The sequence below is a fragment of the Capra hircus genome, chromosome 29, assembly GCF_001704415.2.
Source record: "Capra hircus breed San Clemente chromosome 29, ASM170441v1, whole genome shotgun sequence".
Classification (NCBI taxonomy): domain Eukaryota; kingdom Metazoa; phylum Chordata; class Mammalia; order Artiodactyla; family Bovidae; genus Capra; species Capra hircus.
The window spans coordinates 42604139-42631120 of NC_030836.1; the positions used below are offsets into that span (position 1 = coordinate 42604139).

The 26982-nt window shown below is 53.9% G+C and overlaps 1 protein-coding gene across 15 annotated transcripts in view; it reads left to right on the top strand.

Moving 5' to 3' along the window:
• MARK2 (microtubule affinity regulating kinase 2) overlaps positions 1 to 26982 on the top strand; it is a 57976-nt gene that overhangs the window by 19187 nt on the left and 11807 nt on the right. For 13 of the 15 annotated variants that reach the window (XM_018043188.1, XM_018043182.1, XM_018043191.1 and 10 more), the window contains exons 2-7: positions 22738 to 22914; positions 23154 to 23207; positions 26090 to 26138; positions 26470 to 26535; positions 26625 to 26695; positions 26900 to 26956. In XM_018043188.1, the coding sequence (XP_017898677.1) occupies positions 22780 to 22914; positions 23154 to 23207; positions 26090 to 26138; positions 26470 to 26535; positions 26625 to 26695; positions 26900 to 26956 (432 nt within the window). In that variant the 5' untranslated portion in view covers positions 22738 to 22779. Of the gene's footprint in view, positions 1 to 17669; positions 18118 to 22737; positions 22915 to 23153; positions 23208 to 26089; positions 26139 to 26469; positions 26536 to 26624; positions 26696 to 26899; positions 26957 to 26982 lie in introns of those variants that run through there. The other 2 variants (XM_018043190.1, XM_018043187.1) reach the window with 2 other exon arrangements.

Consider the following 26982-nt stretch of genomic DNA (forward strand, 5'->3'; position numbering starts at 1 on the left):
CTCGTCTTCTAGAATTCCAAGAACCTCTAGAAAAACCGGAGTCTTAAGACCTTAAATTGGTGACCAGCAAGTAAGTAGCCTAGGACAGTTTGGATTCTTAGATTTGCCTGTCCTGCTTGGTAGCACCTCGCTCCCGCTGCCCCCACCCCCACAAGAAAACTTTTGTTTGTGGACCTTAACTCTGTTTTATCCTTACGAAACTAATATCTTCTTTTTACATGCCATTATGTACCAGCTCCACACGCAGAGGCCCAGAGCTGCTTGCGTTTGGCCTTGACTGCCAAGGTCATGGAGTGCTGTGGCTGGCAGTGCCAGGACCCGTGTGTGTGTGGGACTTGCCGGTTCAGTCCTGGGAGCTGAACTCTGGCCGTCCCGCTGTGTCTCTATCCCGTGGCTTGTGTAATATGCCGCTACTTCCTGTTTGCCTTTGTCAGTCTTTGGATCACTCCTGTCTCCTGAAACTCTGCCTGTGGTCCTCCTAGATTTTAGGAGCTGTTTCTCAGTGAGAGTGAGTCTCTGGGATTTCAGTTAACTTGAGTTTGTAAGTTTGTGGTATGATTTACTTGCATGTCACTCCTGGTATGATAGTGCCTTTTCTTTTATCTTATTAAAGGTTTTGATTTTATTAACTAAATTCTGAAATTTTGAGCTGATTTTTTAAGATCCCAGCATGGGGCAAGGGTAAAGGGGTGGACTGCTGCCTTTGATTCAAGCATCACACTTCCCCACTTGCGCCCCTCTTGCTGCCCCTAGTAGAAGGAGTTCAGCTGTGTGATTGTATTTGTGTTCAAACCTGTTTCACTTTTCTAAGATCATGGTTATGTGCCATTTCTGCGTTATTTTAGAATCCATCCTTTTGTTACAGGGAGAAACCGCGGTCCATGTGAATTATGGTAAGACGCGCGCCCTGTTAAATTTTTGAGTGGCTCTCCCCTGCCCCTCTTCCCGCCGCCAGCACGTTTTTATCTGTCCGCAGAGGTGGCTGCTGTTCACACACAGGTGTTCTGTAGTGATGCGGGCCACTGCTTCCTTGGAGAGCGCATGGCGGTGTTCTCTCGCTAATGAAAAGGCTGTCATAATGGGTTAGGTCCTTAGGGGCTCTGCCCTTCTGCACTTGTATTCCCAGGGAGAAGAGTCTCTCCCTTAATTACCGCACCACGATGGGCAGAGAGGTGTGGCTGCTAATTGATTAGATGGCCATCGTTGGCGTTGGTGTGGAACTGTTGGGTGGTTTTGTTTTTAAATGAAACAGGTGTGAGTCAGGTAAGCGTGTTTTGAAGAGACGGAGATGTCCTTTTATCAGCCTCGTGTCTTTGGTGCCATCCTTATTTTTTAACTTGGTCATGAGAAGTGCTGCACTGACTTTTCTTGGCGCGTTGCTGCTGGTGGCAAACAGTGTCTTCTCCTCTCCTGCACCTCTGGTGTGCTCCCTTCATGTTTGGTGCCATCAGAATCCTTTATTTGGTTCAGTTTTCATTCCCTCCTTCTGTCTTGGAGTGGTTGAACTCTGTTCTGAAATATATTTTTTAAGATAGTGTTTAAAAGCAAACCCCCTGCCTTTCTTGAAACCTCAGAAGCTGGTTGTGAAACAGCCAATAGGGCAAGCTGCCAAATCTACAGTTAAAACCGATCCCTTAATGACAGAATGTCAGACATTGATGTGAAACCTTCATTATGATTGTGGTGTGAGAATTTTTCTCATTAATAAATGTTTAGGTGCTGAGCTCCCAGTTTCACATTTGGAATGCTTTCTGTTCTAAAATTCTGCATAGTAAACCATCCCAAAAGAATCTCATGTGGCTAATCTGCTATCAGCTGTGGGAAAGATTTTCAGCAAGCCAATCCCCATTCTCCTTCACCTATTTACTTATTTTTTTAATTTCGGGAAATGATTTTCTTTTGAGTGAAGTGGACCAAGTCTCACTAGCTTTATCATTTTTAAGATGGAACTATATATAAAATATATAAACAAAAAGGACCTACTGTAGAGCAGAGGGAACAATATAACTGTGTTCAGTGTCTTGCAATAACCTATCACAGAAAAGAATATGAAAAAGAATCTGCACGTGTTTGTGTACACACACACATTTAACTGAATCACTTTCTGTACACCTGAAATATTGTTAAGTCAACTAAACTTCAGGGTTTTTTTTTTCTTTTTTTAATTTATTTTAATTGGAGGATAATTACATTACAATATTGTGGTGGTTTTGCCAGACACCGACATGAATCAGCCAGAGGGGCCCACGTGTCCCCCCGATCCTGAACCCCCTTCCCACCTCCCTCCTCTCAACTTCAGTTTAACAAAACAAAAAGAACTAGCTTCAGAATTATTTTTCTCCCAACAGAGGAGGACTGGGGCTTTAATCTTTATTCCCAGGCCCTGAATTAACTTTGTTTTTTGTTTGTTTCATTTTTAAGACGATACAGAATCTTCTGTTTGTCTAGGGAATTTCTAAGTACTTTCAGGAGTGAGTATTCATTCCTTCTTAGAACCTTCCAGAAGAATTCTGATGTTGCTGGTAGCCTGCTGATTAAGAATACAATTTAAAAACTGATATTAGTGTACAGCAAGCTATAACACTGAATGAACGAATTGATGAGGGAGACCAGGCTTGACAACTGATAACTGGGAGAGAAAAGGATAAATATGTTAACGGGTCTCCTCGGTCACAGCTGGCACTGAGATTCGGGGCTCTGGATACAGAGCTTTAGGAAGTCCTTCCACACTTTCACCGAGAGCACCCTATTCTGTTCTAATGCCAGGGGCATTTTTTTACTTGATTCTCATGACCTTAGCCCCGAACAACTTTTTTGACTTTGTGCTTAAGCCTTTCCTGTATCATCTTTGCTTGTATATTGGGCCTGTCTCTGGTTTCTAGTTGGGGATGAGACAAGGAAGACTGAATGACTGACTGTTCAGTGCATCTCTCCGAGTTGATTTCCTCTTAATCAGCATCTCACGGCTCTCATCTCAGCCCACTCTGTGGGCAGGCCTCCCCATTCATTGGCGTCTCAGGGTTTAGATAGATCCTGGCAGAACTCATGGTCCTAGCTAGAAGCAGGACCTGGGGATCTCTAAATCTCTGAAAAATAACAAAGTCCTGACTGAAATTGCTCTGTGTTCTTGCTACCAGAGGGGCTTCCCTGGTGGCTCAGTGGGAAAGAATCTGCCTGCAATGCGGGAGAGGCAGGTTCAATCCCTGGGTCAGGGAAGATCCCCTAGAGAAGGAAATGGCCACCCACTCCAGTATTTTTGCCTGGAAAATCCCATGGACAGAGGAGCCTGGTGGGCTACAGTCCACGTGGTTGCAAGGAGTTGGACACAACTTGGTGATTAAACAACAAGAAGCTTCTAGTAAACTGGAGGGCATAGGCAGACTGTAACTCTGGTTCCTGGATTTGGTCCTGTGTTAGGTAGTGTGATTTGTGCTTCCCTCTCCTGTTAGATAGGCAGCTTTATTGAAGGCTGGGCCATATTTTATCCTTCCCCGCATCCCTTTCTTCCCTAGAGTCTATTAGAGTGCTTTGCACGTGATCGTCTCTCAATGAATTACTTGTGAAATAAAAAAGAAAAATTACAACATGGGTAGTATTCTTCACTTATTACCGCCCTTGGGAGAGTGTGTCTGTATTGATTTGTGAATCAGACATCTGCCTGTTCAGTTTTTGACCATGTAAGTCACAGGTCTTAATAGGTTCACCTTAATAGGTTCAATAATGACAAAAAAGAACAGCTTTTTCAGGATGAGAGGCTAAGGAGGATGTTTTCCCCTATCACTGGATTGTCTTAAGAACCCAGAGAGGAGACCACAGGGAGGGCGTGCACTGAGTGAGGCCTGTGTGGCTTCCTGAAGTAGGGAGTGGAGCCGAGAGAGCCCTCCCAGCTTTGCTGAGTTGTCTTCTTGCCCCGGACACACAGCATCTCTGGCTGCGTTGTTGTCTCCGGTTATAAATTGGCCTCATCTTCCCCGCTTTTGCAATGGGTGAACAGAGGGACACCGTTGGGAGTTTAGTCCAGGGTTGGAGAGGCTGTGGGGTCTATATCAGAAGACTGTGCAGTTATCTTTAGTGGGAGAGCCGCTCGGGAGCATGGCACTGAAGAACTGGATTCACAGCACCTCGGCACCTTTCTGTGAGCGTCTTAGGGGAGATAGTTACCTTTCGGAACTGACCGAGACCTGTGAAGTCAGGGACTGCGTTTCCCGGCCTCTTGCAGATAGGGCAAGAATGAGATGGCCATTTTCTATTTTCTTCTTGATTCCTTCATCTTTGTGACTCAGGGTGTGAGAGCGCTGACGTCTGCGGCTCCTGGTTTTGAAGCAGTGCGGAGGAGACCAGCTGTGTAGGGTGGTGGGAAAAGGACCTGTTGGACTAGTCTGCTTGGACCCGCCTCCCCTCCCCCCACACTGGGCAGGGAGGGTGAAACTGCTGCTTGCCGGCTTTGCCAAATGGGTTTCTCCTCATGGGTGGGATACCGTGGCGGGCAGGTGGGCAAGCAGGCAGCTCCCCGCCAGGAGCCCTCCACGGAGCCGGGCTGCTAGGGAGTCGTGCTGAGAGGGGCGGGGGGCAGGTGCTGGGCCCTGGGTGTGCCATCTGCCCTGCCAGGGGCTCACCTACTCAGAGCTGCTGAGGCTGAGGCTGCAGGGCCCTCGGGCCTCCTGGGAGGACTGTGGGTCACTGTGGCCACATTCGTGGTGTGCGGAGAGGCAGGGAGTGGTGAGGAGCTGGTAAATTGTGGGTAAGTGAAGTCTCGCGAGGAAGAGGATTCTGGCCTAGGGCACACTGAGTTCAGGGTGGTAGTGTTTCTAAGTCCAGAGTTGTCACCTAGCTTAACTTGAATTTTCTCAGCCCTGGGAGGAAAAGGTTTTCCAGTGTGCAAGCTTGGTGTCCAAGACACGTTAGGTGAGGGTTAGTTACGGACCCAGGCTCTTAGGCAGGCTGACGCAGTGTCAAGACAGGGTCAGGATGTGGTCTTCAGAGCGCGCAGACCGTGCCCACTCCCTGCTGGAAGGCTTGCGAGCACAGAGACACTGCGGGCCCTCACGCCCGCCAAGGACAGGCCCTCCGAGCTCACCGCCGGCCCCTTATGTGCAAGTGGGGAAACAGGTCCCAGGAGGGTCAACGACTGGCTCGAGCGATACAGCCTGTTTGGGTGGTGCTGGATCTAGACTCGCTCTCTCTTGGGGACTTGGAGCTGTACCCCCATTGCTTCACTGCAGAAGCAGTCTTCTTGCTCAGCAGGCCTGTGCAGGGTCTCCCTGCAGCCCTCAGAGCAGAGGGGAGGCTGGGAAAGGACAGGTGGAAGGGCAGTCGGCCCCAGCTCCACATACTGGCCACGAGCTCTGAAATCCTGCCAGAGACTGCGTCTGTAGAGGCACCAGAAGGCCCTGGAGAATGGATTGAAAGCCACGGGCGCCAGCTCTCCAGCCCTGGCCTAGGTTGAAGCAGTCACGTGGAGCAGAGATGTGCTAAGAGTTGTCAGGTGAAGAGTCACTCTGAAAAAGGCAGGAAGACCCTGCCCTTGGCTTTCTCTCATGGATTAGAAGAGCATTTCTTGAAAGCATGTGAGGTGCTGGGCACTGAGGACACGGGGTTGGCTGAAGCCCTGGAACTTCCCTTAAGTCGCGCCCAGTCTCGCACCGGAGAAGGCGATGGCACCCCACTCCAGTACTCTTGCCTGGAAACTCCCGTGGACGGAGGAGCCTGGTGGGCTGCAGTCCATGGGGTTGCTAGGAGTCGGGCAAGACTGAGCAACTTCACTTTCACTTTTCACTTTCATGCACTGGAGAAGGAAACGGCAACCCGCTCCAGTGTCCTTGCCTGGAAAATCCCAGGGACGGGGGAGCCTGGCGGGCTGCCATCTATGGGGTCGCACACAGTCGGACACGACTGAGGCGACTCAGCAGCAGCAGCTGCAGTCTCGCACAGTGGTGAACAAGACAGCAACCTAGAGTTGTGAAGGAGGCCGGCCGTTCCTCAGGAGCCACGTCCCAGTGCAAGAAGGCTGCTGTCCTCAGGACGCCCGGAGTGACGGGCCAGGACCCTGTGAGGGCAGGGAAAACTTCCCGGAGGATGCAATGTCTGAGCTGAGGCTGCCCAGGAAGGAGACTGGGAGCAGAGGATAGAGGCAGTGTTCCAGGCAGGAGGAGGTGGTGGCAGAGGCTGGAGGGCTGGAAGGACAAGAGGAGACAGGTGGCAGGAGCGCAGGGTGAGACTCCCAGAAGGGACAAGGGCAGGGCTGGAGCTGCGCGCAGGGAAGGGAGCCAGCCAGACGAAGGGAAAGTCGGAAACGGTGGGTGGCTCGGAAAACCAGTTTTACATGTGTGTGTGTCCTTCGTGTGTGTGTGTGTGTGTGTGTGTGTGTGTGTGTGCGCGCTTAAGGGGAGCTGTGACCAGGAAGCCGCGCAGTGAGGTTCCTGGTGCTGGTGTCCTGCAGTGATGACTTTGATGTCCCCCACTTGCAGAGTTGAGGAGGGACTGGTGTTTCTACACGCAGCTGTGGGTGGAGGGCAGGCCGTCCAAGGCTTCAGCTTGGGGGCCGGGCTGGCTCAGGACACTGGGGCTTCTTCAGGCTCAGGGCTCAGCCCCCATTTCCCTCTTCTGGTAGGGGAGTGACTCATGGGTCGGCCCTGCCACCGCGTGGGGAGGGGGCTCTGCAGGCTTTTCGGAGGCAACCTGTGGCGGCCGAGGCTCGAGGCTGGTGAGAAAGCGGAAGTACCCGGCGGCCATTTCTCCTGCCCCTCCTGACGGGTGTTTCTGTCGCCCCCGTGTGGCAGCCTTGGGCTCTGCTCCCGCCACGGAGGCGCGTTTCCTGTCCGTGAGAGGGGCCCTCCTCTGTGGCTGAGGCTCTGCCCGCTGCAGCCCGGCCCGCGAGAGGCCCCCCGCCCTCCTGTCCTTGGCAGTCGGGCACAGGCACTTGCGTGGTGGGCCCTAATTTTCAGGGTCGTGGAGATGACCGTGCTGCAAACTAGAGTTCAGGGCATGGCCGGCAAAGTGTGTGAAAGCCGACCTAAGGTTAGCGTGGCCCTCGTCTGCCTCCAGAAGGTGTAATGGGACAGCGTTTCACTTGCTGACATGGTGGCCGTGGCCTTGCAGGCAGCCGGGCTGTCTGCTCTCCTGCCAGGGAGCAAGTTTCGTTCCCAGGCTAGTCCGGCTTTTACTGTTTCCCCTCCTGCCTTTCCCCAGAGACCTTAAACCTGCCTACCTCCTGTTATGTTCTAGTTCTGATAGGAGTACCATTCAGAGTTCTTGGCAGGATACCAGCCCACTTCTCCCCGGGTTGGTCTCCCCTCCTCTTCCCAGCGTGTCAGATGTGTTCGCTCCCCAGAGTTCTCTTATGCAGCTGGCTGGCCCCGTAGTGCCCAGAGATTGGAGCGCTCCTGCAGCGGGAGCCCAGCTGCTTCCCTCCCCAGTTTTAGGGGCTGGGCTTGAAAATAGAGACTCATAATCTCCCTTCCTCCTCCTTCCCCTCCGCCTCCCCCACCACACACTGAGCGCAGAGTGGGACTCAGCCCGCCTCACCGCTCTGCATGGCATGACAGCAGCAATCTGGAGGAAGATTAATGGACGCGTGAGTGTGTGAACTCTGGGGCACGTTACCATCTCAGACTGGCCCTTGGTGGCAGGTGTGGACTCATTCTGGTGTTAGGGAGACCAGGACTCCTTCGGGGAGACGATGACCCAACCAGGTGTGTGTCTGCCAAGGCCACCACCCTTTCTCGTGCGTGGGGAAATGGAAAGTGCTTCTAAATACCCCTGCTCTCCAGAAGAGCTAGGTGGGTGGTTTGGAGAGTTTATTCTTGGAATCCCTTGCAGCACAATATCCCTTTCTTCCCTTAGCCGTGTCCTTAGCTCCTAAGCTGGACTTCCTACCTTCACTTCTCATAGGATGGGCCTATGTCCCTGGCCTGGGTAAACCGTGGGTGGAAGGTTAGTGAAGGAGTCCCTGCTCTTTTGCTAGAAGGAGGAGGTGGGGGAGGGAGCCCAGGTTGCCAGCAAGTGTTTCGTGTCCCTCTCTGGCTGGCTGGAGAAGGGTGCCCCCCTAGCTCCAGTCTGCCCACCTCTTCGGACAGCCAGGAGAGCACCCAAATGGAGACCATCCTCTTGCTGCTGAGGCCCGAGTGCCCAAGGCAGAGAGCAGATGGTAGCCGCCCAGGCCTGCTAAGAGGGGAAGATTGGTTATTTCGGGGCTGTGACAAGCAGCTTCATAGACGAGCACCAGCCAGGGGCCAGTTTCTGCAGTAACCCTGTGGAGAGCCCGGACGGCTGGGAGCTGCGGGGCCACAGGCGCTGGGGCTGACGCCGTCCCCTTCCTGTGTGTGGTGGCTAGTGATGTCGTTGTGAAGGTAACCCCCTGGTCGGAGAGGACAGCCCTGACACCCTGCTGCCGGAGCCCCTGTGCCCTGGAGTTACTGGTCTCCCAATTCTAACTTTGATTCGGGCAAGAAGTGGTCATGCAGGAAGTTCTGTTTTGATAGTTTGACTTCTGATTGGGCATTTAGGCATCTGAGAACTGAGTGCTTTCTTGATGCAAAAGTACCCTGGAAGGCCCTTACTTAAGCCCCATGCTACATAGATCTTGGTTAGACAGAAAGCCTTTGCTTGGACATTAATTTGGGACTGTTAATGGGGTCCTCTGTTGCTCATCCCTCTAATCTCCCTGACTCTTCCCAACCCCCTGCCCCAAAAGCCAAACCTTTTATGCGAAGAACTTCGGGAAAATGGAGCAGTGTCTCAAGGTCACTGGATCATAAGTGGTATTTGGCATAGTGAGCGGGTTTGGTGTTTGGTGAGAGATTTATGCTTTTTATTTGAGCAAAAGATTTTTTTGCGGGAGGCCTCTGTGTTGTATTCCCAGTGCTTGCCCTGTGCACAAGGTTTGCCCCCTTTCCTCCCGGACAGGTCGTTTTAATCCTCTTGCCCATAAACAAGTGCAGCAGAACGTGTTGGGCCAGCTCACATGACCTCGGTTATCTCTTCATGGGCTAGCCAGCATCAGCTTTGGATACCACAGTCACTTGACGTGGTAGAGCTGTCAGGGTCAAGAGGTGGAGATGCCAGGAGAAAGCCTGGGTCTTCCAGGAACGGGAACCAGGAGTGCCTGTGATTCCTTAGGACCAGGTAGGAGAAGTCAGCTCTCATGGCACAGGAGTGCGAAAAGGACAGCCAGACCGTTTCACCCCATCTTGCCTTTCTCATCCCCGGATCCCTACTTCTGGTGTCTCATTTCTCTTTCTCCTGTGTCTCAGATCCTGTCTGCAGGGGCCCAGGACATGCAGCTGTGTCAGGAAACTGCCCCTGAGGCAGACACATGCCAGCTGTAAGATACAAAACCCGAGCCTGAGAACCCCATCTTCCCAAACAGTGATCTTGTTCTGTGTGTGAGGACAGCTGGCGGCAGGAGCCTGGCTGCCACCGAAGGCTGCTGCGTCTTCAGACCAGCGCCGCTCAGGAGCTGGCCGTGTGGCTAGGTTTTCACCCCCACTGCCACTGCTCTGCGCTTCCGTGTCTCACCACGGAAGAGGCGGGGCTCTTGGTACATAACAGTCAGGGGCTCTAGCCACACCGTGTGAGTGTGTGTGTGTGGTTCTTAAATACTGGTCACATTTCCCATTGTGACTGTTAATTTGTAACATTTCCAGTTCCATATACCTGGAAAATCTTGGCAAGATTGTTGACATTGTGTATTTCAAAGCTCTGGTGTACACTCTGGGTTTTCCTAGGGTTGGATGTGTGTGCATTTCAAGTGCTTTTGATCGGGGCAAGTAGAGTGGCCTTTTATGGAAGGGATAAAACAGTTGAGCTGCTGGAGCCCTTTCTGGCTCTGCCAGAAAGCCACGTCCAAGTCCAAGCTGTGCAACTAGATGACCAGAATTTGGTCTTCGACTCCAGCACTCCTAGGCCAGTTCAAAAGATCCATCTCCTTTTTTTTTGGAAAATAGAGAATTTGTGGTAAGCATTGGGTAAAAAGTTAAAACCAAAAGCCATGTCTTTTTCTGGCAACGTGCAGACTAAGTTAGGAAAGCATGTGGAATTACAGTAATAGTAGCTAGCCTGTCATGAGCATTGAGTATATGCCAGGAATTGTTCTAAGTGTTTTGGATGGTGTTGGATGATCCTGACTTTAGCCCTCCGTCTTTTCTTGATAGAACCCCCTTTATGCCTGTGGGTTCTTTGTCCTTGTCCTGGTGGTGGCGTGGACCAGAGAGAACAACAAGCTGGGGAGCAGTGTCCTCCCGCAGCCAGGCATATTCTTCTAACCGGAGGTATCCCAGCAAGGGGGTTGGGGGGGGGTGGGTTGCACTCAGTCTTCAGGTTTTTATTTAAGCCAGCATGCCGATTGGCAGTTAGAGCTGCCCTTCAGGATTTGTTGGGGGAGGATCTGTATCTCTTTTGCAGCCATCCTTTCTTCCCTGCCCTCTCTGAGTGAATTTGGAGGTGGAAAGCTAGAAACTTGGCTGCTTGCCTCCTTCAGAACAGCCAGCATCCTCTTGTCTGCAGTCTGTGTAATAAATAGTGCATCTCACAACGCCCTGCAGTGGCCCCCTTCCTCCCCAGCACCACCTGTCGGTTGATGGCTCTAGTTCCTGAGGGCTTCCACCAGCACAGGAGTCCACCTGCACCAGAGGACCTTGCTCCCAGGTTCGCGCCACAGACGTCGGAAAGCTCAGCACCTCCAGCAGCGTCCTCTGGACCCACATCTGCCTGCCGCCTTGGCCAGGGCTGAACTGGCCTTCTCTGGACTACTCCTTTCTCTTAGAACCAGCACAGAGTCTCTTTCTTGGATTCTGTCTCTGAAAAGATGAATTAACTATTAAAATGCTTTTTAAGAAGGCACTTACAGTGGAAAATGACTGTCACCTCATTTACCGTACTCTCTGCTCCTGGGCCGTGCACACGGATGGCTGGAGCACCCTGGAGTAGGACCGTTGTTGCTGGCAGAAAACAAACGGTTTGGCTTCCCAGGCAGACCCAGGCTCGGTGTCAGCAGCTGTCTTGTGCTTGGTCCCAGGGAGAAACTTGTGCTTTCCAGTCTTCTCCACCAAGCTCCTGACAAATGAGCCCTCCTCTGTTTATCCAGCATGCTAACTAAGGCACCAGCCCAGGCCATGGCCACGCCATGTAGCAGAATTCAGCAGCCTCTGCCCTTGGCCTTGGTTGAGACTGCAGGGGTAGTGATGGGCCCAGTGAGGTAGAAAAGAGGTGTGTCTGTGACTTCAGTTACCAAGCAGGGAAGACAGTTCTAAAAAGTGTTTGCCCCAGCTATGTCAGGGACTGTCCCAGGCTCCCTTCTACCCGCCCTCTCTGGAAGTTCTGCTTGGTCTTCCTTCAGTAGCCCTTCTGTTCCTTTCCTCCAGCCTTGTTCTTCATTTCCACCTGGATTTCTGTTTCCTTAGACCCTCCCTCCTGCCCAGCCACCCCAGATGTTCAAGTCCTCTTATATCAAGCCCTCACTGAGAGTTTGAAGGTTAAGAAACCTCAGTCTCTACTGCCCATGCTCCTTGGAGAGCAAAGATACGTTCCTGTCCCATGTTGGAACACTGAATTCACTTTCCAATTCCGGACTCTGGTTTAAGTGTCATGTTACTTGCTCATTTGTGTCCGACTCTTTGGGACTCGTTGGACTATCGCCCACCAGACTCTGTCCATGGAATTCTCCAGGCACGAATACTGGAGTGGGTATGAATTCTTTCTCCAGGAGATCTTCCCAACCCAGGGACTGAACCCAGGTCTGCATTGCAGGTAGATTCTTTACCATCTGAGCCACCGGGTTTAGGTGTTAAGTATGGTTAATATAGTACTTCAGAGACCGTGTTGGGCCCTGACAGGATGGGCTGGCCTCGTTTGTAACATGTTCCTATGGGAAAAGCTTCCTCCTCGGAATGGAACTTTGGGTAAGTTGGGGGTTTCTTGACTAATACGCTACAGCAGGTTTGTGTGTGCCATGTGGGAGCATTCTCATTACTTGTAGTCACAGCGCTATCTATCACAAAAGTAAGTTGTCTTTCTAGATGCCAAACGCCAAAGATGAACGTGCCCACACCGCTCCCTACCTAGAAAGTGTTCTGGAGAGCTGTGCTCAGCCCCTGCAGTTGTTCTGAGTTCTCCATCCCGACTGATTCGACCCATTGTCAGTTAGCACCAGTTCGGGGGAGCCCTCACTGCTCAGCTTGTTTGTCCTTGCCTGCTTGGGTTTCTAGTGACCTGCTGAAGGAGGACGATAGCCCCTCGACCTGCAGGAACAGCCCTGTGGGCAGCTAATCACGGGAAGAGCAGCTAGTTGGAGTTCAGTGGTCACTTAAGTGGAGCAGCCACCTTGCAGCCTGGCCAGGTGGGGATGGGTGCTGCGAGAGCTGGTGCTGGCTTGGCGGTTTCTGCCCTTGTCCCACTTGAGCTCTGAGCTTGTGGCCACGGCGGCTTCTGGGCAGCAGACTTTAGGCCCAATCTTCTTTCTGACGTTTCCTCCTCCTCCTCTGACTCCCTCGCTGAAACTGGAGGAGTCGGGAGGTAGTAGTTTTTCCACTTTCAGAGGAAGGTGCAGTGGGAAGAGGCACTTGTCTTGTTCAGCACCTTCCAGTGTAGAGCTGGGACCAGATAGAACCCAGAAGGCCTGTTTCCGAGCCTCATGAAGACATTTGAAGGAAACTGCATGGGAAGGGCAGAGAAGCGGGCTTAAATCTGCACCCAGGTAGAAAGGCTGTTGCATAAACGCTGAGAGGGGGTTGGTTTTGTTTTAAGATCTCGTGCTTCCTTTTCACTTTGTGTTGGCAAAAGCCCCAGGAGAAGATGGGGGATTCTGGGAGGAGATGATTATGCTGGTGGTGAGTCAGCTGAGCTCCCCAGCTGCCGTTTTCCGTTCCTCTGCTCTTCTGGAGCAGGAGGCAGTTTGAGGAGGGGTGGGAGGCAGGGTGGGGACGCTGACTTTTACACAGAAATGAGGCAGGCGTGTGTGGATGATCTCTAGGGCCGACTCAGTTTATTGGTTCAAGGAGGGAATACTGAAGCAGAGCTCTCAGTGTGGCAAGCACCAAGGAACTGTCTCCTGAAGTCTCTGTCACGTCCCCAAATCAGTGGCTCTTGGAGTGGCCTCGGCTGCCTTACATTGTCACAGCAGGACACCATGGTTTTGACAGCAGGGCAGTGGAGGGATTGAACGTGGAGAGGCAGAGAGAGCCGTGTGAAGCGGGAGGGCCTGGGGGTTGTGGGGCAGCAGGAAGTTCAAGGAGAGGGAGCCCCCTCTGGGATGACTGGGGGTTGTGGGGCAGCAGGGAGTTCAAGGAGAGGGAGCCCCCTCTGGGATGAAAGGAGCCGGGGGTGGGAATGGGGGGCAGCTGCTGCTCGGCTCCGCCTGCATTCCGAGTCCGTCTCCGGCTCTCCTTGATGACCACCCCGGCCTCGAGCTTCGTGAGAGATGGCGCACCAAGGGCCCTGTCTCCCCTGGAGAGGAGGCTTGTTAGTGAGACTGATGCTCCACGGGTGTCACCCACCTTTGGGGCACCCAGTCTGTGGCCCACTGCCTGCTGGGATGTTGTCTGCAGAGTACACTGATGCGGGTTACTGGTGTAGATCCCAGAAACTGTCAGGAAGGTGCCCCAGCATGTTTTCTTACTTATTCATTCGTACGCATTTATTCACTCATTACCTTACTGCATACTTGCGCTCTGTGCTATAGGCGTTGTTGTGGGCCATGAATCAGACAGACCAAGGGCCTTCCCTGTACGGTGTAGTCTAGTGAGAAGGACGGACAGTAACCAGTCAACTTCAAAGGGCAGTAAACGCCCTGAAAGAGGGGAGAGGGATCTTGCAGCCAGAAGCTTTGATCTTCCTTCCTCTGCCCTTGCTTATCTCCTTGAGGGAGGACGGGAGCAACTTTAGGGATCATAAAGCGGTACCGCTTTTATTCTGTGTAATTTCCACAAGTATTATAAAGCAGGGGAGCTAGGTGCGCTCCCTGTTAGGCACTCAGGGCACACAAGGGTGACCTCTGACTTCTCAGAGCACAAAGAGCGGGGTTAAGGCGTAGAAGCCCAAAGTCAGAAGAGCTGAGTGGGCACAGACAGGGCGCTGTGAGAGAGAGGGAGAGGTCACTCTCAGCTAAGAAGGTGTCTGGATAACTTTGAATAAAGGGATTTGGGATAAACAAGGGATAAGAGGGTTACTTAGATGGACCACTTAAAAGAAGGCGTCACGTGAGAGCCGGAGCCTTTCAGTGTGTGTATCTGTAGCTCTCCACACCACCATTCTGATCCGTTCCAATCCGTTCCCTACATAGCAACCAGGGTGGTAGAGCTGGGGTCCTACCACAGGTCTGTCTGACTCCGGAGGGACACCCCGCACCACTTTTACAACCAGACAGCGTGCTCAAGACAAACTGCTGGGCAAAGAAAAGGCACTTAGGGCTGCCAGGGCACCTCGGCTACCCTGGCTCTTCTCCATCAGCTCCCCACGATCCTATGTCAGGAGAGCCAGACCTTTCTGCTGCAGACTGCCTTCTGCCTCCCCTAGAGCCCTGGGCTGCTGGCAGGCTGGCTCTCCTGTGATATGGAGGAACTAGCTGGTCTCCATGGTTACAGTAACCCACTGGTACAGGAGGAGCCGAATGGAGCGCGAGGCTGGCAGTGTGCGCTCCCCCCAGCCCGTGGCACCGTGTGGCACTGATAAGTTGGCTGTCTCTTGGGCCTCTTCGGAAAGGAAGGGGTTAAGGAGCTGACAAGGACGGGAAGAGCGGGCACACCTTCCTCCTCTGGGCTGCTCTGAGGGCAGAGGCGTGGCTGCCTTCTCATTCACCCACTTCTCCTGGCAGGAGTGGTTTTATGTTAGGAAGGAGGGTCCTTTTTGTCTGACAGCCTGGCCGCGGTAGGAATTTAACTTTTCCTCATTCTAGAAGGAATACCAGCTTTGCCGCACTTGTAATCAAGTTCTTAGAGATTAGAGCTCTTCTCAGAGCTCAGAGAACCCCTGTAGATGGGAAACAAAAGTTCCTGCCTGAAAGTGAAGCGAGATCACAGAAAACATGGCGGACACCTTGCTGCTCACCAGGCTCCATGGCCAACACTGGCGTGGACTTTCTTATCTCCTCTTCACACTAATCCTGTGAAGTGGGAGCAGCTAGAATCCTCATGTCTAGAGGTCTGGCGGCTCCGAGTGTTCTCGCTGGTGGTGGTCTGAGCTGGTAAGGAGCAAAGCAGGGCTCCCAGCAGGCCCGGCGCCCCCCGAGCTCTGCCTTGCCGTCCACGGGTGCATCGTGAGTCTCATGTACAGTCCCCGTCCTCTCAGTCTCTTGGAGGCAGAAGCCAAATCTCTCTGGACTTTGTAAACGGGCTCCAGCGGTGGGCGCTCATTGAAGGTGTGCTCAACAGGCAACAGTAGTTGGAGACTGAGACAGAGACCAGGCCCCAGGCGAGCGGATGCCCAGGGATGAAGTGGTAGGGAAACTTCTAAAGCTCTGGTTGCTCCGTAGAATGAATCCGCCGTGTTTGAAGAGGAGCCCAGCGTTTCAAGTGACTCAGAAGACAGGAGATTTGAGGGGTGCTCCTGGCACGCTGGCTTCTGTGCATGAAGGGGTGTGAGCTGGAGGGTGGCTCAGCTCGGCACTCACTGTGGTCAGTTCTTGCCCACCAGACTTCCAGGCAGACCCTGGCTCTGCCGTGGCTGCCGGGAGGTGCATGGACCCCTTGTGCGGCCTGGGCTGCAGTGCCCGTCTCCCACCCTTGGGGTGAGACTTGCAGCTCAGACAGCCAGACGACAGCCAGCCGCCTTCCTTTTGGCTTCGCCTTGGTCGCAGGCTCTGCTGGCCTCCTTTGTTGGGGAGACATCTACCCTGGCTCGGAGAAGGGAGCGGTTTCATACAAACCCACCTCCCCTCTGCAGTGGAGTGTTAGGGGATTGCAGGGGTTCCTCAGGCGGAGGGTCGCAGTTCACGGTGGGGGTGCATCCAGGCCCTCCACCCGTCCGTGCTTGCCAGCCTTCCCAGAGCTCTCCTACCCAGCACGCTCCGCTGGCTTATTGACTCTTGGCAGTTGAGAGGGACAGTTGCTTAGGCTGAAAGGGTGCAGAGAAGGCTCTTGGGTGCCGTGAAGGAGGAAGGGTGAAAGAGCTCGTGCTTTGCCCCATGGCGTGTCAGCTCAGTCCTCCCGTCTCTCCCACGCGTCTCTGAGGTCAGTGCTCGGTACCTCCTCAGTTTACAAAACTGTCACTGCCTCCCACAAATGCAGTCAAGGAAACGATCCCTGCGTCACATCGCAGAACCCTGGAGGCTAGAAAATGAAGCTGTTTGACCCCACTCTGGCATCTGAGCGGAGGGGCAGGCCTGACAGCCCAGGGTCTGGAATAAAGCCTAATCTCTTCCACTGAGTTGAGTGCCCACTTTGAAGGAGTGAGAGGAGGGGGTGCTGTGAAACAGTCCCCAGCCCCCAAACTGGCCTTAACCAGACATTGGCGCTCCTGCTGTCCCAAGCACCTTTCCTGAATCTTCGTATCTCTCCCTCCTCTTAGTCTGTGAACAAAGAACCAGAGACTTCTGCTGCTTTGGGGAAAAATAAGAGCAGATTAGTCTTCAGGAAGGGTTGAAGGGAAGCTGATAAATGCAGCCGTGAGGAACAGCAGAGTGCTGGAGTGGGCACGAAAGCACTGGGCCCCAGGCCCAGCTCTGCACTGGCAGGCTGGCCTTGGGCAAGTCTCTTAACTTCTGTGCTTAAATTTCTCATATGTAAAATGAACATGCTAGGTTTATGGTGTGGAGAACACAGGATGTACGTGCCAGCAGACGGTAGTACCAGGGATGTCGAATCTGTTGACCAGGGCTATGCAGAAGGTGAACACGGAGTAGCGCCGTCTGCCATGTGTCTGTGCCAGGTGCTGTGAGGGCACCGGGAGCTCTGCCCTTGCCTGGAGGAGTTTATGGCCTCCTGGCATGAGCGCTTTAGAAAGAGTTGCCTAATGGGAAAGATGCTGGCCTAGAGTAGTGGAATGAATGCGAAGTAGATCTGGCAGCCAGAGGAAAAGTCAGCACCGGAACCCAGAACACGGCAAGGAGGGCTCAGCAGGCGCCTGGACCGCTGGGGCTTGGCCAGAGGAAGGTGTGAGGAATGGCTGCCCCTGCTGCGCCCGGGCCTGGGGGAGCCTGGAGACGGTCTTCCAGAATCGGGGCTGGAAGGAATTAGAGAAACGTTTGGTTTGTACCCAACCTTTGGGCAAGATTTAAGATGAAACATCTCATTGTCTATCAGTGATGAAGCTGCTTCATCTAGAATCCATAGACCTAAGGGGCTTCCTAGGGTTCCTGAATCTCCTGTTACGATGTCCATATCGCTCCATACAAGTGGAGTGTGCATTTTTCTAAGGGTGAATGCTGCATTTTGTGAAGTAGGACGTCCATCTGCCACTGTTGGACAGCTGGTCCTGCTCCCCCCCCACCCCCACCCTTGGTCCTGATGGCGGGTTTGCCGCCGCTCTCTGGGGCAGCCTGTCTGATTCACACGGAAGCCCCCCCTCTGCTCGCAGATGTGAGCCCCTACCCAGGTCTCACCTGCTGCAGGTGCACTAATGGCTTTATGACAGCCTGGGCTGGAGTAAGTCTGCTCCTCACCCTCTCCCAGCTGTTACCCAGCAGAGCACCTTGGGGAGGGTGGGGCAGCCCACTTCCGGGGAGGGGGAGGGAGGAGGAAGTGGATCTAAACCCGCCTCTTTCTCTCTCTGTCTCCCTCCCTTCCCGTTCCCCTCGGGCCCCTTTCCTCCCACCTGGCTCCTGGGTAGTGTCCGAGGACTGCGTGGGCTTCCTGGCCACCAGGCCCCGGCCTGCACGAAGCCACGGGACTCTGTCCCCATCCCTCTCCTTGCCAAGCCCGGGCTTTCTCTGCTAGTGGTGGTTTCGGTTGCGACACAGTCCGGGTTCCCAGAGCCGCTCGGCCTGGCTGCTGCGCTCTTTTTCATTGAGGAGGTGGTGGAAGGTGTCGCCTGCTTCAGCTGAGTAAGGGTGGCTGGCGGCGCCAGCAGCCCCCGCCCTGGGCCTGGCTCTTCCCGGCCTCTGTACTTTGCCCTCGCTGCCTGACAGGTTCTGCTCTGGGCTCTGCTGAATGGAAGTCGCTGGTAGTCCTTGTCCCTTTCTCCAGCCGGGTATGTTGCCCCCTGTTTTTGTTTTGGTTTTTTGCTGTGGAATTGCCCCCTCCTCTTTCATCCCTCCCACCCCACACACAGCACCTTTGAGGAATTGCTAAATGGAGCCGGGCACTAACTAGTGCAAGGCACCTTCCTGGGAAGAGGCACGGGCTAAGAAACGAAGAGGGGGAATCCCCAGGGAAGAGTCGACCCTCAGGTGGAGTCAGCAGGCCTGGCCAGAGTGAAAGGAGCGAACGAGACAGGCCGAGGCCCCGGGTGGGCGCACGAGTGCCACGGTGAGGGGAGACGGTGCGGGGACGGCCCCCGGGGCCAGTGCCCAAGGGGCGGGTTTCCTCCGTTCCGCAGGGCCCAGGCGCACTCTGCCTCTGGCCCAGGAGCGCCTGTCGCCCTTCCCAGCTTGGCCCCTTCCCGGCCCTGGGGAAGTCTCGGGACACTCGAGGCCAGCCCTGAGTGCAAGGCCCCAAAGCGTGAGGTTTTCTCGGGAGGAACTGCTGGTCAGAGCCTCCAGCGTTAGGGAAGGGGCCCTGCCTACCTGAGTCAGCGCCGGGCCGCTCAGGGTGGAGGCTGTCTTCCGGGCGAGTCTGGCAACACGCCTAGGCTGGGTTCTGAGATCCCAGGTTGAAGGGCCCAATGGATAGAAGATTGTTTTTCTTCATCTTCATGCCCTGAATTCTGCCCTCTTCTCGAATGAGGACCCCAAAGCTGCTTAGGCCCAACTTCTCAGTCAGGCCTGCTAAGTAACCTGCGTGTTTTGCTATTTGGTTCCAAATCCTACCGCCCAGGGTGACCCCTCGTTCTTTCTGAAAGCTGCCTGAGGGCCATGGTGTCCACTTTCAGCGGACTTCTGAGACCTTTGGGGCCTGCCCATTCTGTGGTGTGGGCCAGAGCTTGCAGGATGTCGTGTTCCATGTCTGTGCACAAGGAGGATGGAGGTGGGGGGCAGAGCGTGGTTCTGGCCAGATCCTGTTTAGTTGGCCCAGAAGGACAGCCAGTCGTCAGCCTCCCACCTTGTTGGTGAGATCTGTGTCCAGGTTACATGGGCCTAGTCAGAGCCGTGGAAGGGGCCCTGTCTCCATGGTCGCACCTGCACCCCTGCCTCTACTTCAGCCTCCGAAGAGGCCACCGGGCTCAGGGCCCTGGTCCAAGGAACGTTTCCTACTGAGGACTTTTCTCTTCTCCCCCCCTGCACCCTCTCCTCACTCTGTCCCTCATCCTTGCTGTGGGAACTGTGTCTCAACATGGAAGAGGGAGAGGGGTGAGAGAAGGACTGTGTCCTTGGCATCCGAGAGTTGAGTGGTTTTGTCAGAAAGGGGAACGTGTGGCCTGTAGAGCAGGGGAATCAAAGAACACACCCCAGCGTTTTCTGCTTGTTTGGGACCCAGACAGGCGGAACCTTCTCTTTGAGTGTCCTGGAGACCTCGCTTGGAACTAACCCTTTGCAGCTGCCCTGGCGAGTCCCCTCCTGTGAAGGCAAAGTGGCTGATGCCCAGCTGGGACCTCTCCCCAGCAGGGACATCTCCCCAGCGGGGGGACCCTACATCTCTTGGCCTCCATCTGAGCTGCAGCTGGATCAGGAGGACTTGACTTAGATGTGAAAGTCTTGTTGACCATGAGACTTCTGGCTCTGCAGACAGGCTGGGTAGCATTTGAAGTGAAGTGAAAATCGCTCAGTTGTGTCTGACTCTCTGCGACCCCATGGACCGTAGCCTTCCAGGCTCCTCTGTCCATGGAATTCTCCAGGCCAGAATACTGGAGTGGGTCACCCAGCTGTTCCTTTCTCCAGGGGATCTTCCCAACCCAGGAATTGAACCCACATCTCTCTCATTTCAGGCGGATTCTTTACTGTCTGAGCTACCAGGGAACCAAAAATAATGGTAATCGTGGTGGTTCTTTATTAAGCATTGGCTAAGGCATTTTACCTGTTTTTCGGAAGGACTGATGCTAAAGCTGAAAATCCAGTACTTTGGCCACCTCATGCGAAGAGTTGACTCATTGGAAAAGACTCTGATGCTGGGAGGGATTGGGGGCAGGAGGAAAAGGGGACGACAGAGGATGAGATGGCTGGATGGCATCACTGACTCGATGGACGTGAGCCTGGGTGAACTCCGGGAGTTGGTGATGGACAGGGAGGCCTGGCGTGCTGCGATTCATGGGGTCGCAAAGAGTCGGACACAACTGAGCGACTGAACTGACTGAACTGAAGGCATTTTACATGTTTTCTGTCACTTAATGAATGTGAAATAGGACTGTTTTATCACCACTTTACAGATAAGAAACTAATGCTCGTAAACGGGGGGAGCCTGACCTAGACCCTTGGCCTGTGGGACGGAGCTCCTCGGCACCCACTAGACCATCTACTGGTACCCGCGCGTGGGAGCATCCCGTGTCGGTCATCTTTTAGGATTTCTTCCTGCCTTGTAGTAATGTCATCTCCCTCTTAAGGACGTTGTTGATGATAGTAAAGTTGACGTGTTGAGTGAGAGGCAGATTTGGGACCTGGACCCTGGTGGTCTGTCTCTCCTCCTGTACTCTTAGTCACGCCTCTCTGTCCCAGTGTGGAGGGCGTTTGTTGCCATTCTGTGAAGATAGTGTGCTGCTGAGCCTGGGAGTGAGGAGTGGGGAGAGGGTGCTGGCCAGCTGTGCCACGCAGAGCAGCCCCAGGGCTGAGAAGCATGGAGGCAGAGGGGCCGAGCTCAGGATGGGCAGTTGGACGCCCAGATTAGCTTCAGGGAGCGAAGGACCCAGACCCTCAGGTCGACACTAAATGCTCATTCCAAACTCTGAGGACTTGGTGACTGCCAGACTCCTGCTGCCTTTGGCTCATATCCTCAGAAAATAGGGGCGTGACCAGAAACTTAGGAGGTGAATTAGAGGTTGCCAAGGAAACTTTTCCACCCATCTTCCTCTCTCGGAAGTGGGGGCAGAGGGAGGGTTTTCCTTGTTCGTGGCCGCTTAGGGCTGAAAAGCAGCTGGCTGGGGAAGCATGCTCCTTGCTGAGGAACCCTGGACAGTTCCTTGGGTGGTAACAAGTCATTTCTTTGTGGTTTTTGAGGGTTTCACCGAGAGCCAGAAAGGACTGTGAAAGAAAGAACTTTGAGGCATGCTTCTTTGGTCCCCCTGCTTGCTTCCAGACTGTATCCTCGAAGCTTCCAGGGCAGCTCTGGACGGCTCTGGGACAGGGCTCTGGCTGCCCTTGACCCGCGTGGTGCTGGAGTGGTGGCACCGGGTTCTCTGAAGAGGCAGATCAGGGCTCTTGACCAGCGTTACACCAGACTCTCAACAGTTTGATTGAGATGTAACTCACATCCCATACAGTTCACCCTTTAAAGTGTACGCTTAAGGGGATTTGAGTAAATTCATGGAGCTGTGTATCCATCACCACAGTCAGCATTTTATTTAGAATTTTTTTCATTACCGCAGAAAGAAACCTCAGCCCATAGCTGTCATCCCTAAGGCCCCTCCCCTTAGGGAAGGCCCCTCCCCTTAGGGGAGTCCCCTCAGCCCTAGACTCATCTCTTTTTTCTGTCTTTCTGGATTTGCCTACTCCAGAGTAGGCATTTCATATAAAGCGAATTGCACAGCCTGCAGCCCCTCGTGGCCAGCCTTGCTTGCTTAGCATAACGTTCTCGAGGTTCATCCCTGGGGTAGCATAGGTCGGTGCTCCTCCTTCTTTCTTTGACTGCCCATGAATATTCCACTGTGTGGATATTTCACAGTTTGTACGTCCATTTGTCAGTTGAGGGGCATTTGCGTTGTTTCCACTGTTTGGCAGTTGTGAATGTGGGATATTATGAACGTCCATGGGTGTACAAGTTGTTCTTGGGTGTGTAGCTAGGAGTGGATCACTTGGAACTCTACATTTAGCCCTCTGAGGACCGTACAGGTGTTCATACAGATGGATGTTTTCATCTGGACGGTGCCTTTTTTGTGTTATGTGTATGTGCCTGTTGGTGCCAATTGTTGTCATTTCTGCTTCCGCACACCCTTATTTGAGCTAGGGGATATCTAAGGAGGGCCTTGCTCAGATCATCATTCCATGTTTTCATTGCACAAGTGTTCATTGAGCATCTACCATAATCCAGTCTACCTAGGTGCTGGGTTGTATCAGTGAATAAATGATACGTGCCCGCCCTCGTGAGCTTCCATTCTTGCAAGATAGACAACAAATCAACACAAAGTCGTACGCAGTAAAGACGAATGTAAAGCCCTGGGTGCCGAGTGCCTTGCAGTAATTTTGACCACATTGCCCCTTCGAGTGTTCAGTTTGGGCCTGATTAAAGTGTGAGCAGGCCACAGGGAGGGCAGTAGGCGGCGCTCCCCTACACGAGGAGGAGGAACTGTTGGGCTATTCACGGGGGACGTAGTCCAGAGAGTGGAGCCGGGGATGGGATGGCTCGTGGTAGGATGTCAGCACTGGACCCTGGGCTGTGCTCGTTTGGAGTGGAGCGGGGCTCGCTCTCCCTCTCCTCTTACTCCCCTGCCTTATGACTTGCTCTCTGCATGCCTCCCTGCCCCCCTACCCCAGCCTCTTAACAATTTTTTGCAGAGAGCTAAGGGCCAGGGTATGGGGATCTGAAGGGTGGCACACTTCAAGGTGTGCGTGTTTCTACCCGGCAGCCCCCCTTGGGACACCTTGACAAGCCCAGCAGTAAGTCCAACATGCTGCGGGGCCGCAACTCAGCCACCTCTGCTGACGAGCAGCCCCATATCGGCAACTACCGGCTCCTCAAGACCATCGGCAAGGGTAACTTCGCCAAGGTGAAGCTGGCTCGGCATATCCTGACTGGGAAAGAGGTGAGCGCCGGACCTGGGGACACGGCAGCATCTCCCACTGTTGATACCCCAGCAGTAGCGGTAGGGCTACTCCCCAAGGCAGCCTTCTGTTTATCAGGCAGAAACGAGATCTGAAAAGAGAGGCATGCTCAGAGGGATAGGCTACGAAGATGGCGGAAATATGGAGGGAGAAGCAGATTCGAATCCTGACCTTAGCGTGGCCAGAGAGATAATCGTGGGCTTTCTTGTCTCTTGTGCAGGTGGCTGTAAAGATCATTGACAAGACTCAGCTGAATTCCTCCAGTCTCCAGAAAGTAAGCTCACAGTGCACCCTGTCCCTCGCTAAGCCTTTGTCAGGGGTCGCTCGTCTGCTGATCCCATTTGGACCTCCTCCTGCACCCCTGGGCTTCCCAGGTGGCACGGTGTAGGAAATTTGGATTCAGTCTCTGGGTCGGGAAGATCCCCTGGGGAAGGAAATGGCAACCCACTCCAGCATTCTTGCCTGGGAAATGCCAGGACAGAGGAGCCTGGCGGGCTGTGGTCTGTGGGGTCCCCGAGTCAGACATTATTGAGCACACGCGGGCGCGCGGAGCCCTGGTTCAGAGTCTCCAGTTATTTCGTTGCCCCCGCCCTCCGTCTCCATGGCTCTGCTCTCTTCAGGGTTTTGTAGGATCCTCTGTGCTGACTTCTGCTTGGGCTTCCTGGCCTCAGACACTGGCTCGATAGAAGTCTTTCTGCCTCTTCCCAGCCCCTCAGCCTACCTGTCTGACCTACCTCCTGCATCTTGTTATTTTCTGGCTTGTGACCAGCCTGTATGCACAAACGCGTGTATACAGCTATTACTCGAAACATAAGCAGTTGCTTTAACATCTGGAATGATGCAGGGGAGTGGCTCTAAGAAGTACAGGGATAAGAGGAGGCAGAGAACCTGCCCCTGGATTCTGGGCCAGCTCCATTTCAGAGAATGGGGATGGAGGGCTGGGGTTTCTAGAAACTGAACTCCAGTTTCAAGCCTCTGATAATACATGCAGATTAAGGACAGGTACTCCCAGTTTTCCTTCTCACTTTTAGGCTCCTCCTGACTAACAGTTGGCAAAGTAATTTGCATGTAGTCTTTTGCTTCCCTTGATGTACAGTGGAAACTGAAGTCTTTCTAGCTGGTCAAGGAACCCTCCAGGTGGCACCACATATGTAGGAGTGAGGAAAGAAGGCTTTCATTTGCAGAGGAGGGACAGCTTACCAGTGACTGTCGGTGCAGAGCCAGGAACAGCCCCCCCGCGCGCCCCCCCCCCCCCCCACCGCCTGGGCTCAGGCAGTTTAGAGGAAGGAAGAAGTCTCCCATCGGGCTCCCAGGAAGCAGCCCCTTTTCAGCTCAGTCAGATTTGCTCATTCTCCAGATGACCCTGGCTCAGATTTTCTGACCTTGATTAACCCAGATCTTTTGATCTCATGGCAGATTGAGCTTTCCTTTTCATGAGCACATTGTGTTAGTTGGGTTAGGAGAGGGTATAACCTCATGCTAACAGAGCCAACTACAGCGAGATTGGGAAGCTTGGGGCTCGGGGTTGGGAGTTGTTACTAAGAGAGACACTCACAAAATTAGTGTGGGTTGAGGCGCCATGACACACTGACGGCCAAAACCAAGGTGTTTCCTATTGTTTTTGGTACCCCTGGGATCCCCTCACAGTTCTTTGAGTCAGAGGAAATGTGGCTGTCATCACCAGGGCTTCCCTGCTGGGAGCTTTCCGGAAGGAAGGGAAAGAGGGCTACTCTGGACACGTTGGCTCAGACCCCACAGAGCAGAAGCCAGCCTGGTGTGGGCCATTCGGTCCTTGGAGCATCTCAGGCTGCCCGCGTCGGCTCGGCCGTCCTGTCTCCCACTTGTCTCTTCTCCCTGCCTCTTCCTGACTGGCTGGAAGACACCAGCACCAGACAGATGTCCCTTCTAACCCACTCCATGGCCAAGGCCAGACTGACTCTGGCCAGATCTCTCTGTTTAAATTTGATCCCAGCAGCAATCCCTAAACGACACACCTTGAAGAAGCTGGCCTCTTCAGGGCTCTAACCAAGCTCAGAAAAGTCCACGCTCTCCTAGGAGGGCACTCTGCAGGCCCAGCGAGTGCCCTCAGCCCCATTTCAGTGTTGCTCCCCACTCCTGCCACTGAGCTGGTGTCCAGGACTTCTTGCCTCTTCATCCGCTTTATCTCCTGGGCCAGAGAAGAAAGCAAGGAAAAACCTGGGCTCTAACAGGAAAGGGGAGTGAAGGTCAGAATCAGGTTTTCAAGAGTTGGAAAACCTCTCCCATTTCCTTTCCAGCTCAGGAAAGCTCTGGGACTTCATCAAAGGGGAAAACAAGATAGGTTCACTTTCTCCCCATAAAATACAGCCTAAATCAGGTCTCCATACCTCCCCTCAAAAAACAAAAACAAAAACGCAGAACAGCCAGTTCCGCCCCTTGTGCAAGTGGGAAGGCCTAGAAGTTACCGAAACCCCACCCCCAATTTTCTGGCCCCCGCAGAGGGGATGGGGTTCATTTCTGTCATTTTTCTTTATGGAAATGTATGGTTTGGAGTCCCTGATTTTGTTTCACAAAGAGAGCGTGAGTGTGTGTAGGTGGATTTGATTAAAATTGGCATCAGCTATATATAGGAGTGGCTTCTTCTGTCACCACCCTGAGGCCCAGGAGAGAAAGGCGTACCCACGAGTGCCGAGCCCTCTGACTTCTGTAAGTCAGAAGACAGTAGGGTCCCCCTTCAGAGCTCCCTGCCCTTTCACGCAGACCACACTGGAGTCTGCTTTGTCTGTGAACTGTAGAAGCAGCTCAGGTTCTAAATATTCATGTCCATGGGCTCACACTCCCTCCTTCGGAGGCACCCAGCCAAAACCGTCTGCTGCTGGGGGGCTGGATCTGAGTAGACAGCGCCTGAGGGCACAGCTGGCTCGTCCGGATGCTGCCCCTGAGGGTGCAGGTCGGGAGAGCCCCGCTGGCCTTGTGCTGACCCTTCTTGCTCTCCTCCCGCCTCGGGTCCTTCTCAGCCCCTGGGAACGGGCGTGGAAGAGGTGGACTGCCAAACTGTTTCTTCACCCTGCCTCTTTGCTTTTTCGGAAAAAGCATCCTAGTGATGGATCTGTTTGGAGGGGACCTGAGGGGAGCAAGCTGAGCAGGCATGACCCCTGATGCTATTTTATTTTCCAGCTGTTCCGTGAAGTAAGAATAATGAAGGTTCTGAACCACCCCAACATAGGTGAGGACCGTCGTTGTTCCTCTCCCCCACCGCGCGACTCCAGTTCCCACATGTAGTCCTCCTCTGCAGTCCTCCTCCCGGAGGCGTGGTGCCAGCCGGAGTCCGGAGTCTTCCAGGACGCCTCTGGGGAGGCCCGGCTCAGTCCGGCTCTGCCCCTGGAGCTCAGGGCTGTCCTTAGCGGTGTGGCTGCCACGAGGGGAGCTTGTCCTCGGGAGAGTAGGAATGAGAGGGGAGGAAACGTTTGTTCTGAGGATGCCCCTGTGCATGTCGGGGCTCGACCTGTGACCCCCTGCTGCTGCTCTGACTCAGAGCTTGGCCCTTGCTCTTGCAGTTAAGTTATTCGAAGTGATCGAGACTGAGAAAACGCTCTACCTGGTCATGGAGTACGCCAGTGGAGGTAGGTATGGAATTGCCTCTTGCTCCTGTGTCCCTGCCTTCCCCAGCTCCAGCCAGCTCTGATGTAGACCCCACTCCTGTCACTTGCAGGAGAGGTGTTTGATTACCTAGTGGCTCATGGCAGGATGAAAGAAAAAGAGGCTCGAGCCAAATTCCGCCAGGTGGGTGTGACTCCCTCCCTGGGCTGTGGGCCCAACCTCTGCTCGGGGGGTTGGCATGCAGGGAGTAGCTGCCATCTCTCAGCAGCCTCGGAGGGTCGTTTGGGCCCTGCTTATCAGCGTGGCGGGCTGGAAGCCGGTCGCCGGGTGGCAGCTCCGCCAGCCCGTGCGGCCGCCTCCGGGCTGACCCCTCTTCCTTCCTTTCAGATAGTGTCTGCTGTGCAGTACTGCCACCAGAAGTTCATTGTCCACAGAGACCTGAAGGTAAGGCACGCTCTCGCCTCCCGTGT